A 19,245-nucleotide genomic window follows, 5' to 3' on the forward strand; every position below is an offset into this window, starting at 1 on the left:
ATAATAAGTACTATAACTGGATTCAAAAATCAGAATTTCTTCGTCTCTAACAAAAATTAGGTGAAGGTTATGCTTCATCAAATCAGAATCAAGGGTTAATTAGGTTCAGTAAGAGGTGTTCTTGCATCTTTAAAGCTTCAATTTTTCGAATCTGTTAGAAAAAAATTGTTGGAGATGAACAAAAGAGAATGGTTCAGATTTAGGGTTTTCTATTGAATCCGAGAAGAAATTGAGCTTAGCAGAGGCATGGTGATTATCATAGGTTTGAGATGAGAGCGGTGATAAGCACGAAAGCACAAGGTTATGGATCAAGACGAAGATGCAAGAGATGTAAGTAAGATGGAGAGATGAAAATGGAGGATTTAAAAGATGGGTTTGTTGCTGATTGAGATGTTCATCTCTTCATCCCACTCCTAACATCATCTTCTTCAGTAGGAGAAAACATGTTGGACTCAACCAATTTCGAACTCACCACCGATCCTTTATTACTCTTCCTCCGCTCAGAGTTTCTGCAGCAACATCTGTACAAGAAGAAGCATCTCCTGTCTCTCCTGGTAATCTCAACACTGTGCTTTTATTTAATTGTTTTGATCTCTGAATTCAAATTGAATTTGAATTTTTGGAGATAAGTTAAAGTGTTGTTGTTTTGGTTGTACAGAAACATATGGGGGTGTGGAAAATTTGGTGATTATAGGTTCTGGTCCAGCTGGATATACTGCTGGGATTTATGCAGCTCGTGCCAATTTGAAACCTGTTGTGTTTGAAGGGTATCAAGTTGGGGGTGTTCCTAGTGGACAGTTGATGACTACCACTGAAGTCGAGAATTTTCCAGGGTTTCCTGATGGAATTACTGGTCCAGATTTGATAGATAAGTAAGTAGACTCAAGTATAGAATGTTGGAGTTGTTTGCTGATGGATAAGTAAGTAGACTCAATATAGAATGTCCATTTAAAATTTATAGCCATTTCGGAGTCCTTAAAATTGAGCCTCCCACGCATTTCAGAAAATTGAGTCTTTTCTTCTATTTTAATTTTTTGCAGATACCATTTGCAGATACCTTGAGGATGTTCTGTATTGGATTCACCAAGAGGAGAGAGAAACAAGTCAAGAGAACCTGTAATGCTCAATCTAGCCAGATCCGACAGGTGGAGTTATATATTTCAATTTCAATGTTTTCTTATATTTTTCATGTTATTCATTTGTGTAAATAGGTAACATCTGTACTTTGTTTTGTTAGATTCGTCGCAAGATGGTTGAAGTCATGGTAAACCAGGCCTCCTCGTGTGATCTTAAAGAGTTGGTGGCAAAATTCATTCCTGAAATGATTGGAAAGGAGATTGAGAAGGCTACATCAAGCATTTATCTATTGTAGAATGTGTTTATTAGGAAGGTCAAGATCTTGAAGGCTCTAAAGTTTGATCTTGGAAAGTTGATGGAGGTATATCTCACTCTTGTTTTATGCTTTCTTAGAAGATGCTTTAACTTAAATCTTTACGTGATTTATGGTATTTTTGGAGTGGTTGTTTAAGTTTCCGTACGACGAACTTTTTTTAGCACATATATATTATCTGGAAGTTTAGAAAATTTGAAGTTGTGAAAGAATAGACGGCCTCGTAACCTTGTAAAGAGCTTTCTGAATAATTATTTGAAAGTATCCAGTAAAATAGAAGTTTACGGAATGCACCTGAAGTTTTAAAACTTCAGTTCTCACTCTGAACTCTCTGTGAAAGGTTGCAAAGCAAAGCTGATGTGTATGCGGTGATTGTTTTAGGTTCATGGTGACTACTCTGAGGATGTTGGTGTGAAGGTGGATAGGCCTGCTGAGGAAACAATACCAGAGGCTGAAACTGAAGTTGTTGGAGATTAGGTTCATGGTAACTTGTGCAATAACATTTTGATTAATACAAGTAAGTTTAAGCAATAACAGTACATGAATGGTGATTGCTTTGTCAGTAAAACATTTCTAAGAGCCGGGTTCGATGAGAATGGTAAGAAACAATCCACCACTTGTGAAATCTACGTGAATGTATTACCTACATGCGAACATAAACTTGTAAGAGCTGAAGGAAGTGGTCACTAACCTGTGTTCTAGTTCTATGTGAATGCATTGTGAGAATATATTTGGCGATTAGCAACACTGAAAATAATCTAGTGTATTTGGTGAATAATTACATTGTAAATTGTTGAATTTTTGTTGTTTATTAAGCTAGTTCAAACTGGTGGAATATATTTGTTTATTTGGTTCAATCCTTTAATGGGTGTGGCTTGTCTTGTTTTAATTTTTAGCTGGAGCGATTGATCATGAAGTTCGTGGATCTCTTGCGTTGCCTAAAATCAACCCTGAAGACCAATATTGTCTCATTGTCCTTGAGCTTGTCACTGTGAAGGAGAAGCCTAATTTGATCCTGAGTTTGATAATGTTTGCCGCGCTCTTCAGGTCTGTTATGCTTCCTTACATTTATGTATCTAGTTTTTCTTCTTTATAGTGATGTTTATCTTTATTTTGTCTGGGTCATTGATTTAAAGTCTAATCCAATAACAGATTCTAGATTTATTAGGGTTAATCTACTAGTTGACTTGGAAAGATCAGAACTATAATTGTATTGGTATGTCCTCGAGATAGTGAAAATATGGTGTCATTTGATTTGGCGTTTCACTAAGATCATTATCATATGTTCCTTTTGCAGAAAACTTGAAAAACTTTCCCCAGAACCAGCGCTTTCCCCGGAGGACAAATGCTTCTACATCTGGGCATCAAAGAAAGCCCTGTCGAGGCTGTCGTAGCAAAGAAAGCCCTGCACCTGCAGCCAAAAAGAAAGAAGAGCCCAGTGATGATAGCACTGATGAGAGTGATTCCAAGGATCTTATTGTTTTAATGCAAAAATCTGATTAGGTATTTTGATTCAATTAAACATGAAGTGAGAGGGATAGTCTTGAAACTTCTGATGGACATGTATTTGAGGAGAGGTTTCTGAGGTTTGAAACCAAACATCTATATCACTGCCATTTTTTGAATGTGTGTTTAACACTGGCAGGTTAACTTGAATGAATGTAAATGTATTACACTGGTAGGTTAATGTGAAAGTGAATTATTTTCTGAAATTCCATTTCAGCTATGATCTTTTTTTTTTCAAAATAATTTTATGCACACAACTTCTAAAAAATGTTGTTACTTCAAATATTACAACCTCTAGGGATTTTGTGTTAGATATTATGACTACACAAGACAAAGGTTGTGACAGAATGTTCTACAACTCTAGCAAGTGTAGTGACACTAGTATACACAATATTAATAGATGTTGTCTTTCAGTTTTCAACTATACAAGCCAGATATTGTGAAAAGGTTTTCATTTACTTTACAACATAAGTTTGTGTTGTCCAAGATAGGTCGACAATTCATACAAGTGTTGTGCAAATATTATTCATAATACTGGTAATTGTTGTTGTATATGTTTCTACGTATGCTACTTATGTTGTCCACGATTGTTCTACAATACAAGCAAGAGTTGTGTTAGGTTATCAAAAAAAATCGAAAGAGAATCACAACATTGACAAACTATTGCCGAACCATGAATCACATCACCCTTTACAACACTTGTCATCCATTGTAGAAAAACTTCGACTTTCTACAATATCCCCATTCCACAATGCATGAAATGGAGTTGTCGTAGGGGTACTACAACTCTTATCTTGTGTCGTCAATGATGATTTTTCCCGTAGTGAATTGTTCCCTGCAAGCTGCAGAAGTAAGTATTTATGTCTTCGATACCTCGCCACCCATCCCACGCACATAGCCCTTTCCATCACGTCCAAAGACCTATTAGAACGGTAATAACAATTTCAGCAGAACGAGATGGTATAAAAGTCACCAAAATCCAAATACTTCTGAAGATCAATATCATGGTAAATTTCACTTCCACCAACCGATGAAACAGCATCAGAATCCAAATGCTTTTGTGTTGATGAGCTAGGATCGCGTTCGTATAATTCTCTAACCTCTTCCTACACAATGCATGACATAATTTCATTGCTAAGTTAAAATTATATGACCAATTAATTATACCTGAAGCTCAAGAAATCAACAAAACTTGCCACTTTCTTTGCTGGAACATGTTTAGGATGTAACGGATCATCTGGGATATCCATGTAGACATGTGTAGCCAAATACAGTACAGGTCTATCCATCTTACCATCTGGGTTCTCCTTTTTCTGTTACGATAAAATTACAAACAAGTATTTTCATACTCAAGCTAGTCGACTGCTAATAGTGGCCAGTAATTTCATTCTATACTAGCACAAGGATCATTGTAATAGAAAACAAGTAATACAATAAAGTTACCATCTTATGTTCCACTCTTGGAATGTCTTTTCTACCAGTACTATGTGGTGTTATTACATTGGACCTTGCAACCTTCCCTCTTTCCCTAGCGTCTTCAAATATTTTGGATAGATATATATCAAGAAAGTCAGGTCAATCTTCTTTTTTTACGCCTTCAGGCACATTATTTCTCAATTCAGCAACAGTTCCATTTTTTAGAAACTCATCGCAAACTGCATAAAGGGTGGCCTTTTTATATTTCCATGATTTTTTTGCTTTCATCAAAATCCTTTTTTTAGCAGCTACAGGTACGTTGTAAGTAGACTGCACAGGTAATTGTCAAATATTATAAGTCACATACAAAAATCAATCAAAAGAAGGTTATGACAACAAACCCTTGATTTTGTGGTTTTTACAATATACTGAAATATACTAAAAAAACCCAATATACTGAAATCCATAACACCAACAGATGAATTAGATGATTATATCAAATTGAATTGGTTATAAAGAAGAAGAAAACTATTATATAAGAAACCCTCAGTTTAATTATAATTTCATAGAAAAGTAAGATGAATCAAATGATTATATCAAAATCGGAAAGAAAAACAAAAGAAATCCTTACTGATTTCGAGTCTTGATCTGTCCGAGGTTTCCTCGCTTCAATATGTTTAATGATATTAGAAAATGGAACTGAAAAATCAGAAAGTTTCAGTAGAGAAAGGTTATGAGAAGATTTCATCTTTCATAAATCCACGATGGAGGAGAATACAGAGGTGGTTAGTTTCTCTATCCGCTTCAGTCTTGACTCGGGTATTTTCGTTTTAAGAGTTAAGATTTTAGGTTTTGGCCGTTTTATTTTTTTCCAAAATTTCTTAATGGTTTAATCCGTGAAAAAGAAAAGATTGCGTCTTCCGGGAGTCGAACCCTGGTTTATTGCTTGGCAGGCAATTACTTTTTTTATTTTTAACTTCTGGAGTGGAACGGGAACGTACGGGGGTAAATATCAACTAGATAAAATGACACATTTTTAGTGTTATACTCCCTCGGTTCTCTTTTAATAGGCCAGTTTCTATAAATAAAAATTTCAAAAAAATAGGTCAGTTTCCTAATTGGGAAAGTCAAATGTTATTTTAATTTTTGAGACCACTTTTCTCTTAACTTCTTTTGATGACAAGTGTCATGTGGACCACTTCACTTTAATTCTTTTGCTAACAAGTGTCATGGGGACCATTTCATGTCACTTCTTTTATTGACAAGTGTCATGAGGACCACTTTCAATGATTAATTCTCTTAATTTCCTTAAATTTCGCTAAAAACAAAACTGGCCTATTAAAAAAGAACGGAGGGAGTATATCAGATTCAAAATATTCGACACATGCGAACTGTAACATTTAACGACACCCGAGAGCTGTCCTTTTTCGCGAAAACCAAGTGTCCTACAAACCTGGTTTTGGACTAGCGAGACTAAGTTTACGAGTGACTAGCGAGACTAAGTTTACGAGTGGATATGTTTTCACTCCAGCAGGAGGGTTTGTTTTTTGGAAGATTCCCAAACATACATCTATTGCTCAATTCATTATGGAATCTGAGAGTATTGCGTTAGATAAAGCACGAGAGGGGGCCGAGTGCCTAAGATGCTTTTATAAAAGACATTACTCTCTGGCATAGGCCTGTGCCCGCTATATCTATACATTGTGTTAGCCAACCTATAATAGCTAAAGCTAAAAATAACTAATCTCAATCGGCGTTATTTCCATTGATTGGATAAAGTCCATGGAGAATATCACACAACTTTTGACGAAAGGTTTATACAAAGAGATAGTTAAAAATGCATCGAGGGGGATGGGGCTTTAGGCTCATAAATTAAACTTGCCATGAAGGATACTAAACCTTGCTGAGTGGAGATCCCAAGATCAAGGTTTTGAATGAGATAACTAATTTGTAGTGGGTAAAGGTAAACACTATCATAGAATTACATTCTCTGTCCCTTCCCTATGGTGTAGACGTGATACTGTGAAGGATGATTTTTAAGAAGTCTTAATGAGTTATATAGTTTCAATTTAAGATTGAAGTGAGGTGTAGCAGTAACACTCTTTATGGAAAATCACCTATCTAAATGAGGAAGTGGGCCGCTTCCTATGAGAATATGATCTTTGATTTTCTAGAGCATTATGAGAAACAGGATATGTCCAGGGCCAAATTGAACAAAACGACACGAACTTGGCAGTAACTTTGGAGATATCATCTGTGGTTATTATCACGAATTACATCAAACGCTAGCAGTTCAAGACATCGCGTTCATTGTCTTTAGCAAGTAATTCCAATAATATCTCACTAAGCAAAGATTCAAGACCTCATGGACACCTCTGCTTAAAATGGTATTTCCTGCGTTTTTTATATGATTTTCGTTTTTGATGGTTTTGGTATTACTGGACCTTAGGACCTAAGGGTCACTAAGGGTTCACTAGTTCATGCTTTTTCATTTTGGTGAAAAATACCTTTAGTCTCACACGTGAGAAACTAAAGATGAAAGCTCTCTATACTATTATGATTTGTGCAATTTATATTATGACACTGGGGTCAACACACTTTTGTGTGAGGGAGAGGACGTAAAAATGACTAGTATGATTTCAACACTTGCACGATTCGTCTATCTGTTCAGTCTGTTTGGGTCGTGAGATTTGGATGTTGATTTACCAAGATCTATCTGTATTTTCATGTTTTATTGAGGTTTTCATTCATGTGGGGATTCTTGGAAACAATATTTATTAATTATTATTTTAAGGTTTTAACTAAATAAAATTAATTTATTGTTTTCTTTGTGAATGAAACTTATTAGTCCCACATTGTGGAGTTTCCATTTTTTAATAGTTTTAAGAGACTATATAAACATTTTAGTCCCACATCGGGGAGTGCCTCTTCTTAAAGGCTAGTTTGGTATTGCTGTGAATTTTAGAAAAGCGCTATTCTGTTGTGTTGTGTTGTGCGTTGATGTGTTGTGCTGTGAAAATAAATCGGCATGACTTTTGGTAATAATTCTAAAAGCACTGTGCAATTAACAAACTGTAAATTCTGTTTGGAAAACTAATATTTAAAAGTGATGGTGATGTAGTTAATGACGAAAATAAACATACTTCAAAAATTAGTTTTAAACGCAATTTTATTATAGTAAATTATATTTCTAATTTTAATATATTTAATAAAATATAAGTAATGTGTATTTTATTATTTTATTTATTTAATTTTATTTATTTAATTTTATTTATTTAATTTTATTTTATTAATTTTACTATTTAATAAAAAATATTATTATGGTTTGCTTAGAAAATATTATTATTATTTTTTAATGTTTATTAAATTTTTTATTATTTTTATTTTAATAAATTATTGTATTTATTATTTTAAATAAAAAATAAAATAAATTGAGAAATAAAATAAAAGTTAGAAATATAATGTTAAATGTAATATTTGAAGGTAAAATTTGTCTTTATAATAAATTAACAAAGTTAAAATAGAGAATCAATTAAATCGAATTATGTGGGTCCACAGCTTCTGCTTTTCCAGCTTTTAAAAGCTAGTGCTGAGTAGCTTTTAAAAGCAGGCCTAAAATGAAAGTGCTTCTCTCCGAAAGCACTTTGAAAAAAATTTACCAAACACAATTTTTGGTAAAAGTTTGTTACAAATTTGTTACAAAGTGTTTTTAGTTGAAAAAAAGCAATCCCAAACGGGGCTTAAGTTGTATTTGTCAATTATATAAACAAATTCTCCACTTTTGTAAAATCAATGGGAAAGAGGTTTCTCTATATTTTAAAGAGACCCCAAAGGGAAAATATTTTATATTGTTTTCTTAAGCGTTCGCGATTTTCCTTAAGAATTTTTTCGGAATTGTCAAACTCAAATTGAGCATCTACGACATGTGCTAGTAGTAGGTATAATAGGATGTACAGAGCGCGATGTACAGAGCCCGACGACATATGCTAGTAATAGGTATAATAGGATGTACAGAGCGCGGTGTACAGAGCCCGACGTAAGCTATTGGCAAAATTTGTTGTAGAAGCTTGTACATCCACAAGGACATTTGCCAAGGTCTGCTGTGCAACCATAACTTTAGGCATTAACTGAAATGTTTAAATCTGTTCGAGTTCTTCACCAGCGTTTAGGAAACCTCTCATGGCTCCTTGTGGCACCAATAATAAATTGGAATGTTTCAAAATCAGCAAATGATTATATAATCTGAGCCTTTTCCCATTTATTAAAATAAATAAAATATATCAAAATAGACAGAAAACGATACCGAATACAAAACCTAGATTTTCACAAGACCTCTGATCCAAAGGCTACATCACTTAAACATCTTACTATAATAAAGAAAAGGGGGACTTTTCAACCGTGACCCCCCTTTTTTACTTAACTACCCTCTGTTTGAGGAGATAATTTCAACATCAACCCAAACAGACCGACGTTGCCTTCCGTCTTCCTCATCATAACTACCTCCGCCACCATCGTTGATGTCGCCGAAAATGGTGGTTACCCTCTACTGTTCTAGAGACTACAGTTACCAGAACTTGAATCACGGAACCAAATCACCTATCAATTTAACTACACTGGAAATATCTTCACTATGAGTCATATATGAGTAATCTTACTAGTAAGATGATTGAATCACAGATTCAAATTAGTCGACAAAATAAAAACCCAGATCCAATTACTCAAAGAAGAAGAATTATAGTAATCTTACTATAACAAGACGAAGACACGCGAGAAAAAAAATCTTTCTAAATCGTTAATGGTTGTGTTGTAACTGCAGACGGTGGGTGGAGTCGTGGAGGTGGTGGTAATTGAAAATTACGCTAGCTATATTTAATTTGCTATGGAGTCTGGACCTTTTCCTATAGGCCACCTGTCTCTTCCACGTTTATACTAACCACAATGCATTCCCGTAGCTACTAGAAAGAAAAAAAGAAAAGGTATAGATTAAGTGAGGCGATGACATTTCAGGGAAGCGAACACGAAAAACATATACATCACCTGATAATAACACATTCACTTTTACTATTCTTAATTATGAAAAGAAAATTTAGACATTTAGGTGATCTACATTTCGCAAGATATCAAAATCTCAATGGAGCCACGAATCCACATTATTTAGGTAAAATTGCGAGGAAGACGCATATTATGCATTTGTTTTTGCTGTAATTAAAAGAAAGAAAACAAAATAAAACTAAATTTTCTGATCGTTAGACATTATGTTTGTGGCAGGTGCGTAGCACATGCGATTTTATTAGTGTGTAATAGTTGTTTTTCCAACAAAAATGATTTGCGATTTCCAATTTTAGTGCTCCAATTGCTCCCAACATTAGGTGGAGTCCACGTAAGCCAACTTTAGGAAAATAAAATGCGAATGCATTAATGCTCTGTGTCGATTAAAACTTGATAGTTCTTCCTCTGTCTTTTTCTCATCAATCAATCTGCAAACCCTAAAAAAGCATTTGACCGTAATTTGATATCACCATTTTTGCTACCAAGATTTTGATTTCCATGATCTTCAATTCTACAACTTATCATATATCATCATCCTCAAATCTGCACGACTGCACAGTATTCTTTTCTTTTTCTTAAGGGAAGTAAAATATGCAAACTATGAAATTGGAGATAGACAATTACAAGCTGCCAAAAAAAAAAAACATCAACTTTTGAGAAGCAAGTAAAAAATTGGACTGAATTCCCATCCATGATCTTACACCTCATAGTTTCACTTTACCTATACCAGAGAAATCTACAAAGTAACCTATACAAACCCTTTCTAGGTCAAGAATTCGTAAGTCGTGACCACGCATTGGTGGTGAAAGATCTAATGAAGAATCAATAGTTACAAATTGAATAAAATAGTCAATTATCAATCAAAAGATGGAATTTTGCTTCGATAGGCAACGTGAGTTAATACATGGAGTATCTAATGGAAATTGTAGAGGATGGATTTCCACAAGTGAGTAGTTAAACCAATGATGTTTCATATTAAAAGTTTCAAATGGAAATTTCGTGGAAATAGTTATAATACATGATTAAGTAACGATCTCTCGATTCCATCATACTATTTAGTTTGCAAGTTCAAATCTTATAGACAAAAAGAACTCGATATTAGATTGTGTTCTCCAGAGATCAAAAACCTTTGCTTTTGAAACACAATCAAAATCAACAATCAGCTTGAAAATATGGTTTATTAGGATTAGTTAAGGAAAAGTCCACCTAGACGTCATCTAATGTTGGGAGCAATGGGAGCACTAAAACCGGGAGTCACAAATCATTTTCGTCTTTCAAAGCAGATACCACAATGCTTTTCGGATGACCAGTAATTGCTCATTTTTACCTAATATAGAATCACGGTAATGTACGAGAGCGAATAAGTTCGTCTGCTTTTCAGTTTTCTCCAATATCTTAAAACATGCGTATGTACTGAGAAAGCAGTGAATGCTCGATAGAGGTTTAGTAAGTGACGAACTACACTTATTGATTTGAAATGCAATCCATTCATTCCTCTCTTTGCCTTTCTCTGCATATGAGAAGCCAATTTATTTAAGAAGTCTTTAAAATGCTTGCGTTTTTAGGGGCCACTCAAAAGGATTTAGGGGCCATCAATTTATACCCATCCAAAGACTCTAGTTAAGGGGTACCCTATATGATATTGAAGTTACATAAATGCCCTTCTGGTAAAACCGTATAAAAACCAAAACAACAAAAATTCTACTCATTTCAACTCTTCTTCTTCCAGTTTCATATCTTCCGATTGTGGAAGCAAAAAAACTTTCCTCGTTCAACCGAAACATCGCCGCGAATCGTAAAATCAAAACATCGTCGATTCGTTTATAAAACAATGGATAAGGTAAATGAAACCCACAGACCTAGAACCAAAAATGTTGCTCGGGATATCGATCCAAAGATTGGGATTTTAGAAAGAAATAAAGAAATTCTTGCTGCAAATGAAGAAGAACGCGAAGAACAAGTACCCGGAAATATAATCGGTGGTGGCGATTCCGATAGTCAAACACTTCGTCAACTTCAAATGGCCCCAATTAGGTAAGAATCTATCATTTTTGGTGTTTATTTCGCTTTAATTCGACGAATCGAGAAAAAAAAATTCTAGGGTTTTCGGTTTTTTATCCAGATTCGGGCGATATTCATGCTTATTTACTTCCGAATGTAGTCGTGTTCTTCGTTTCTCAAGAACATCGACAGTATTCGGGAGATATATTTGTTGGTTATCTGCCGAATATTGTTGGCCATATCTTTATGGATACAAACTGGTAATAATCGGTAGTTGGATGAATTTTTTGGCTTCCGAATATATTTAAGTAGACACACAGTATTCGGAAGTACACTCACTACCGAATATATATATTGAAAAAATCTCAAAATTTCTGATATAGGAAAAATCCCATTTTGGTGCCAGTATTTATTCGGAAGACAATATAATGTTTTATACCTCCGATTGTGTAGGATAAAATTTTAGAGTTTATGAACTCCAGTTGATGAATATTCGGTTGTAAACATGTTTAGTTATACTCCGATTGTTTTTCATTCGGGAAAAATATTTGTCTTCTTACCTCCGAATTTGTTTATTCGGGTTATAGTTTTGTACTTTTTCTTCCGATTGTGTAGGATGAAAAATTTAGATCTTCTGAACTCCAATTGATGCATATTCGGTTGTAAATATGTTTAGTTAGCTTTCGATTGTTTTGTATTCGGGAACAATATGTGTCTTTTTACGTCCGAATGTGTACATCGGGTTATATTTCCATACTTTGTCTTCCGATTGTATAGTTTGTAAATATTGTTCCTTTCTTTGTTGTTTAGACAAAGTCGAGAAAGGAGGAAGAAAGTGACAGCTAGTGCTAGGAGGGAAAGGAGCGCCAAAGATAATTCAAGTGCTCAACAAAGCTTACAAGAACAAAGCAGTCAACAAGGAGTGCAACCAAGTGCTGAACAAAGTGTAGAACAACAAGGCAGTGAACAAGGGGTGCAACCAAGTGTTGAACAAGCCGCTCAACAAAGTGCAGAACCAAATGCTCCACAAGTTACACCCCACCATGAAATTGAACCAGTTGATCCAGTGCCAAGAGTAGAAGAAGAAGGACAACCAAGTGGTACCCAAAAAGCCAAAAAAGGAAAAGATGGTGTAAAGAATGATATTGCTAAGAAAGCATCACATCTTGTCCCTCAGCACTTGAAGAAGAAGGGTATTCTAGCAGGCACAATCCTTGGGCTACCGGCGGATGGAGGAAAATTGCTATTTGGATACAAAGACTCATGGGCCAGAGAAATATACGAAACCGAGGTAATAAAATTACTATTTTTTATTAATGTATTGTGTATGTGTTATATCGTAATATTTGTATTAAGGATTTTTTTATGTACTTTAATAGGATCATCAAGATGCGGTCCGTCTACTCAAACCTACCGCCGCACCAACAAAAATGCTTGCGTGGCCTTTATCCGGTGAATGTGAAAGGTTCAAGTCAATTGTTGCCAACTCGGGGTTAGCTAATGCCGCCGAGAATTCATTGTTGGAACATGATCGTGTGGCCATATCGGCGTTCGTGGAGAGAATGTATCCTGAGACCGATACTTTTCATATGCCGTTTGTGGAGATGACGATTACTCCGGATGATGTTGTGCAGATTCTTAACCTTCCCGACCAAGGCACAGCTGTGAAGTTTAACTACACAAAGCAGTTAAGTTGGGCACAACTTTATGCTCTAACTAAAAAGTGCTTAGGTTGGTATGAAGAGACAACAACAGCGGAGTTTAGGAGGCATGCAAGTTACAGAACAAGACAGATCAACATTACAGCTTTGATGAATATGTTCCGAGGCACCTTGGAGAAGGAAAAGAATGGAACGTTAACTGATGAGCAAGTGAACCACGCTGCCACCGCATATCTCCTTTGTGTATTGGGATGTGTCATATTTCCCAATACTTCTGGAAACCGGATCGACGCCAACCTTATACAACTTTTGGATCCTCTCCATGAAGTCGGTGACTATTCTTGGGGCACGGCATGCCTAGCATTCTTGATGGAAGAGTTGAGAAAGGCTTCGAGGCTAGGAACCTGCCAAGTTGCCGGGAACGTGGCTCTATTGCAGGTTTTTTCTTTAACTCTATAACTCACTCTATAGTTATTCGGTAGACAATACATATGATGCATATCCATAACTCCAAATGACGCATATTCGGTAGGAAATGATCCATCTCTTTTTCCGAATGTTGGTTATTCGGTGGTTAGGTACTTATTTTGTTTTTCGATTATATACAATCGGAAATATTCTTTTGATATTAGAACCGAATATACAGGCCAGAAAATCTATAGGTTACTGAACTCCAAATGACGCATATTCGGTAGGACATTATCCATCTCTTTTCCCGAATGTTGGTTATTCGGTGGTTAGGTACTTACTTTGTTTTCCGATTATATACAATCGGAAATATTCTTTTGATATTAGAACCGAATATACAGGCCAGAAAAGCTATAGGTTACTGAACTCCAAATGACGCATATTCGGTAGGACATTATCCATATATTTTCCCGAATGTTGGTTATACGGTGGTTAGGTACTTACTTTGTTTTCCGATTATATACAATCGGAAATATTATTTTGATATTAGAACCGAATATACAGGCCAGAAAAACTATAGGTTACTGAACTCCAAATGACGCATATTCGGTAGGAAATGATCCATCTCTATTTCCGAATGTTTGGTATTCGGTGGATAGGTACTCAGTTGTATTTCCGATTATATATAATCGTAAATAATGTTTGGAAATTACTACCGAATATACACAATCTATTTACTAAAACTTGGTTTCTTATGTATATAGGCATGGATCTTTGACCACTTCCCTATCCTGAAGTTGGCCGGAGAGAACCCGGGGTGGTGCAAAGGTACTCCTAGAGGAACAAAGTATATATTTGAAGACAACCGTTCTAGGAAAAAAGAGAAGCAGTTGATTCGCATGAGGGAGATTTTTGACCAATTGAAGGCCTCAGACGTATGCTTTGATCCATACAAGGAAGATCGAGCCAGTGGGCATATAAATGTTCGGTCGGACTTGTCCCTTTATTTTGGACCATTGTGGAACCCTACAGGATATGTGATGTATAACCCCTCTAGGGTGATGCGACAACACGGGTATATACAACAACAACCTGTGGAGAAAATGGGGGATTACTACAAATTGGAGTTGGAGTTGTGCTCTTCTAGTGGTGATAATCTCACGATTGTTCACACAGGTCCACCTACTGTTCTTGATAACTGGGATAAGAGGAATGACTTCATTATCGACACTGGTAGACGAACCACCCGAGGTGATGAAAATTCTCCAGACTATATGAGTTGGTATAACAAGGTATCACATCCTTTGGTTATCCGTGAAATCAAATCCAACACTACTGCGGCGGGTTCAAGTTATAATTGTATCATCAAAGACAAACCAGCTGGTTATGATAGACTGGTGCGTGTTCTTATATCTTTGTTCATTTTATATTATTCCTATAAATCTTAGGTAATTACCGTTTGATGTTATGTCATTACGTATAAAAAACAGGTGAATAGGTTCAAGCGTGTTTCCAAAATGTTAACTGCATGCCTGAAGAGCGGAGATCCCATGCCAGCTGAGAAGATCAAAGAGGCTAGAGATCTAGTTGATAATATGGATAACGAAGATTATGCTGCCCAGTTTGGGGAGAAAGTCACGAAGAGGCATCAGCCCAAGGTGGCAGTATCAAAGACAGGTAAAAGAACTCGAGCTTCATCGAGCGCTGAAGCTGCTCCAACTGAAGGTGCTCAAACCCGTGGTCGTGCAGGACTGGGAGGTAGTCACGGTCGTAAAGTAAAGAAGAGTAGATAAATAACAATGATTTGTGTTGTACATTCGGAAGTTTGGGTAACTAAGTTAGACAAGTTCAAATGACAATGATTTGTGTGGTACATTCGAAAATTTTGGTAACTAAGTTAACTTCCGATTATTTGAAGTTCAAAATTTGAAAACTATCAGTTTTTCCCAAATTCTGATTTTTGGGTCATCGTACATTCAGAACTTTACAAAAAAAATTATCCTCCGAATATTACAATTTCAAAACAAACCATCCCATGGCTCTAGGTGGTTCCAAGGGACAATATAGAAGGTTAGACACTCCATATTCTGAAGTTTTGGTAACTGAGTTAACTTCCGATTATTTCAAGTTCAAAATTTGAAAACTATCAGTTTTTCCCAAATTCTGATTTTTGGGCCATCGTACATTCGGAACTTTACAAAAAAAATTATCCTCCGAATATTACAAGTTCAAAACAAACCATGTCATGGCTCTAGGTGGTTCCAAGGGCCAATATAGAAGGTTAGACACCCCATATTTGGATGTTTTGGTAACTGAGTTAACTTCCGATTATTTCAAGTTCAAAATTTGAAAACTATCAGTTTTTCCCAAATTTCTGATTTTTGGGCCATCGTACATTCGGAACTTTACAAAAAAAATTATCCTCCAAATATTACAAGTTCAAAACAAACCATGCCATGGCTCTAGGTGGTTCCAAGGGCCAATATAGAAGGTTAGACACCCCATATTCGGAAGTTTTGGTAACTGAGTTAACTTACGATTATTACAAGTTCAAAATTTGAAAACTATCAGTTTTTCCCAAATTCTGATTTTTGGGCCATCGTACATTCAGAACTTTACAAAAAAATTTATCCTCCGAATATTACAAGTTCAAAACAAACCATGCCATGGATCTAGGTGGTTCCAAGGGCCAATATAGAAGGTTAGACACCCCATATTCGGAAGTTTTGGTAACTGAGTTAACTTCCGATTATTACAAGTTCAAAATTTGAAAACTATCAGTTTTTCCCAAATTCTGATTTTTGGGCCATCGTACATTCGGAACTTTACAAAAAAAATTACCCTCCGAATATTACAAGTTCAAAACAAACCATGCCATGGCTCTAGGTGGTTCCAAGGGCCAATATAGAAGGTTAGACACCCCATATTCGGAAGTTTTGGTAACTGAGTTAACTTCCGATTATTACAAGTTCAAAATTTGAAAACTATCAGTTTTTCCCAAATTCTGATTTTTGGGCCATCGTACATTCGGAACTTTACAAAAAAATTTATCCTCCGAATGTTTTATTCGGAGGGAATACGTGTATCGTTAGCAACCGATTCTAGTGCATCATTGGTACGAAACCTCAACGGCCAAATTTTCAGAAACCTCAACGGCCATATTTTCAAAAATTAGAGCCGCTGGAACTCTAATCTATATAAGGAGGGTAACCCCTCTCAGTTATTATTGAGTAAAAAATCTGAATGAAAAACCTTTTCAATGGAAAGTCCATCATCAATCGACAACATACTTCGAAGATGCAAGCGAACAACTACATCAATTGCAGCAATGGAAGAAGAAATACAAAAAAGGAACAAACAACCCAAAAAAATTAAACCATCGTTAGTGGCAACGAAGGAGGAGGAAGAGGAAATCAAGGCTAAGAAGCGAGGTGAAGAACAATTCCATCATAGATAAAGATTAAAACAAGTTGAGGAAGAGATCGAATGGATAAAAAATTATTACATTGTGAAAGATCTACCCAAAGAACAGCAGGACGATCGTATATTTTGGATTAACGTTTCATTGGGTCCTTTTGTTGGTAAGTACAAGAAGCCACGCCACAATTATGAACCATCCCATGTTTCTTCAAGGGTGCACCATGTTATAAAATTGTACACCGAGTACAATCGTATTCTTGCTAGGCACAGAGACGACAGGTTTGCGGCACAAGATGCTTATTCTAAGTGGAGAGGAGAATCGTTTCTACATTTCGAAGACGCGTTGATTGTTGCATCTCGGACTGGGAAAATAGAATAACATGTGATGTTTGAGTGCTGTAAATTCAAATTTTTAATATTAATCGGCGGTTTGATAAAATATGGAATTCCCGAATATGATTAATCGGATTGAAGTGTTATAATACTGTTGTTCCGATTACTGACTAATATTCGTAATCATATATCTTCACAAAAAAGTTTCCAAAAAACTTGTACAAATTACATGTTCGAAAAAAAAAAGATCAAACATCGTCATCATCAGAGGGGATCAATTCGAGTAAGTCAGCGGAAAAGTTGTGGTCCATAACGCAATCCCAATCAACCATGTTGGACTCATTTTGTTTCACCCAATCCTTGCAATGGTTCATCGGGAAGTAATCGTGCCACTTACTCAACGGAGGTAACGGACAATCTTTCTTTACTCTTAAACCGATAAAATGCATTTCATTCACAAATGCCATTACGATTCTTCTATCTTTAACTGACTCGTCGCAAGAAGTTCTTGTGGGTGCAAACGTCATGATAAGTCCATACATAGGAGGAACAAAGAAATGTACCATGCAATTCAAAACGTCCGCTAGGAGATATCCAAATTTAGGCATTGTCATCCAATACTTGGATCCGATTGTCTTCAATCCCTTTCGGCACTTCACACGCGCAACTAAGTCTTTGAACTCTTGTTCTTTGTCGTATCTATCTCCTCGCCTCATCATCTCCATATAAAAACCCTTTTCCTTCACTAGTTGTACCGCCATCTTATTTCTTAAATATTGGCATTGGGTGACATCTTCGATATCCGCCTCTTTAAAGTAACCCATTTGTTCCGTAGCAACGTGAAACCCACAATTTCCATCCCCATCAACCTCGTCGGTCGACAAAACAAATAGAATGATAAGTGGAGGGAGTTGTTCCAAATACTCTTTGTATATTGTATATGTGGATCGATTTGGTCTTCCATTAAGATCCCTAGGGCAACGAAGAGTACCTTTGTCCTCTTTTATAGTAAGAATTTCCATTGATTGGGTTTGTTGCGAGGCGTTCATTTGCTCAACAACTTCTTCGACAACATTGGCTTGACTTACTTGAGAAGGCTCTGTAGAGATCTTTGGCCTTACTTGTCGGGTGGTTGGTCCACTTTGATCATTTCTTGGACGACCTCTTTTCTTAGGCTCCGGCTCATCTTCAAATTCGGCTTCCGAACGCTCGTTCCTAGACAATATTCTTTTATTAGACAAATACTCCTTCAACTCTTTTCTTTGGATGGTCCTCGACACTTCGGTATTCGGCCTATCGGTGTTCTTTTGCTTAATAGGTTCATCAACCTCCCTTAAAGAAGGGTGAAGGGCTTCCTCCAAATTATGCATCAATATTTGCTTCTTGGTGCCGTTTGATGTAGCGTAACGCTCGTCTATTCGTGCACACAATTCCGACTCCAAGAAAGACGGACCATCAACTACCGGGGTGTTCGGAGTGAAATTTAATTGCTTCCAAAACGGGTGAATATCATCGATGTCAATCACTTCAACATACCTACCCAACTTATGACGACACGGGAGTCCAATACCTATCATATCCTTGCAAACACAAACCGTATTCTCGTCATCATAAGTTTTATATAACTTCAATTGTTTCATCATGCGATTTATTGCCCATCTTGAAACTTTATGAACAACTCCCCTTAGAAGCAATTTTTCCTTAATATGTTCCATCGGGAATTGGTGTACACTAAATTGCATACATTTCCTAATCTTTATGAGATCACGATTGGTGAATTCATGGATTGCTTCTTGGATCGACATAACTCCATTTTGACTACCAATTAGTATTTTCTTTAGTCGACCATGAGATCCCTCCGCAATGCTTGTCGCCTCGTTCTTGAAGTTACGATATTCATATGTCCATGCAATCACAAACCTCTCCTTAATCGTTTACCATTGTTTTTTTACAATACTCAACCGGTTTTGGGTAGTCCGTGCCGTATTCATCCTCAAATTTGTTCAAGTTACATTCGTAAATTTCCTCGGTCATCGACCAAACGATTTTGTCCCATGCTTT

At 36.1% G+C, this 19,245-nt stretch overlaps 1 protein-coding gene and 1 pseudogene across 3 annotated transcripts; one reads left to right on the forward strand and one right to left on the reverse strand.

Annotated features, from left to right (window-relative positions):
- The first annotated feature begins 369 nt into the window (after window positions 1-369).
- Window positions 370-1,867, forward strand: LOC113311877 (annotated as a pseudogene).
- Window positions 1,868-3,499: 1,632 nt separating this feature from the next.
- LOC113313629 lies at window positions 3,500-5,126 on the reverse strand. 3 transcript variants are annotated; one of them, XM_026562423.1, is made up of 5 exons: window positions 4,944-5,126; window positions 4,340-4,642; window positions 4,093-4,209; window positions 3,925-4,002; window positions 3,500-3,817 (listed from the first exon to the last, which is right to left on the reverse strand). In XM_026562423.1, exons 2-5 carry the CDS (start codon window positions 4,340-4,342, stop codon window positions 3,755-3,757), a joined length of 261 nt encoding a protein of 86 aa, XP_026418208.1. In that variant the 5' UTR covers window positions 4,343-4,642; window positions 4,944-5,126; the 3' UTR covers window positions 3,500-3,754. The 3 variants fall into 3 exon arrangements, 2 of the variants coding, with proteins under 2 accessions (XP_026418208.1, XP_026418207.1); XM_026562422.1 differs by lacking the exon at window positions 3,925-4,002 and having other exon boundaries at window positions 4,064-4,209; XR_003341965.1 differs by lacking the exon at window positions 4,093-4,209 and having other exon boundaries at window positions 3,500-4,002.
- Between the last annotated feature and the right edge of the window lie 14,119 nt (window positions 5,127-19,245).

Source organism: Papaver somniferum, chromosome 9 (assembly GCF_003573695.1).
Source record: "Papaver somniferum cultivar HN1 chromosome 9, ASM357369v1, whole genome shotgun sequence".
Classification (NCBI taxonomy): Eukaryota; Viridiplantae; Streptophyta; class Magnoliopsida; order Ranunculales; family Papaveraceae; genus Papaver; species Papaver somniferum.

Excerpts from the sequence above, each read along its gene's own strand:
- LOC113313629 (XM_026562422.1), bottom strand. Across the intron at positions 3,818-4,063 it reads GTTGATTTCTTGAGCTTCAG|GTCTTTGGACGTGATGGAAA; the intron begins GTATAATTAATT and ends CCGTTCTAATAG.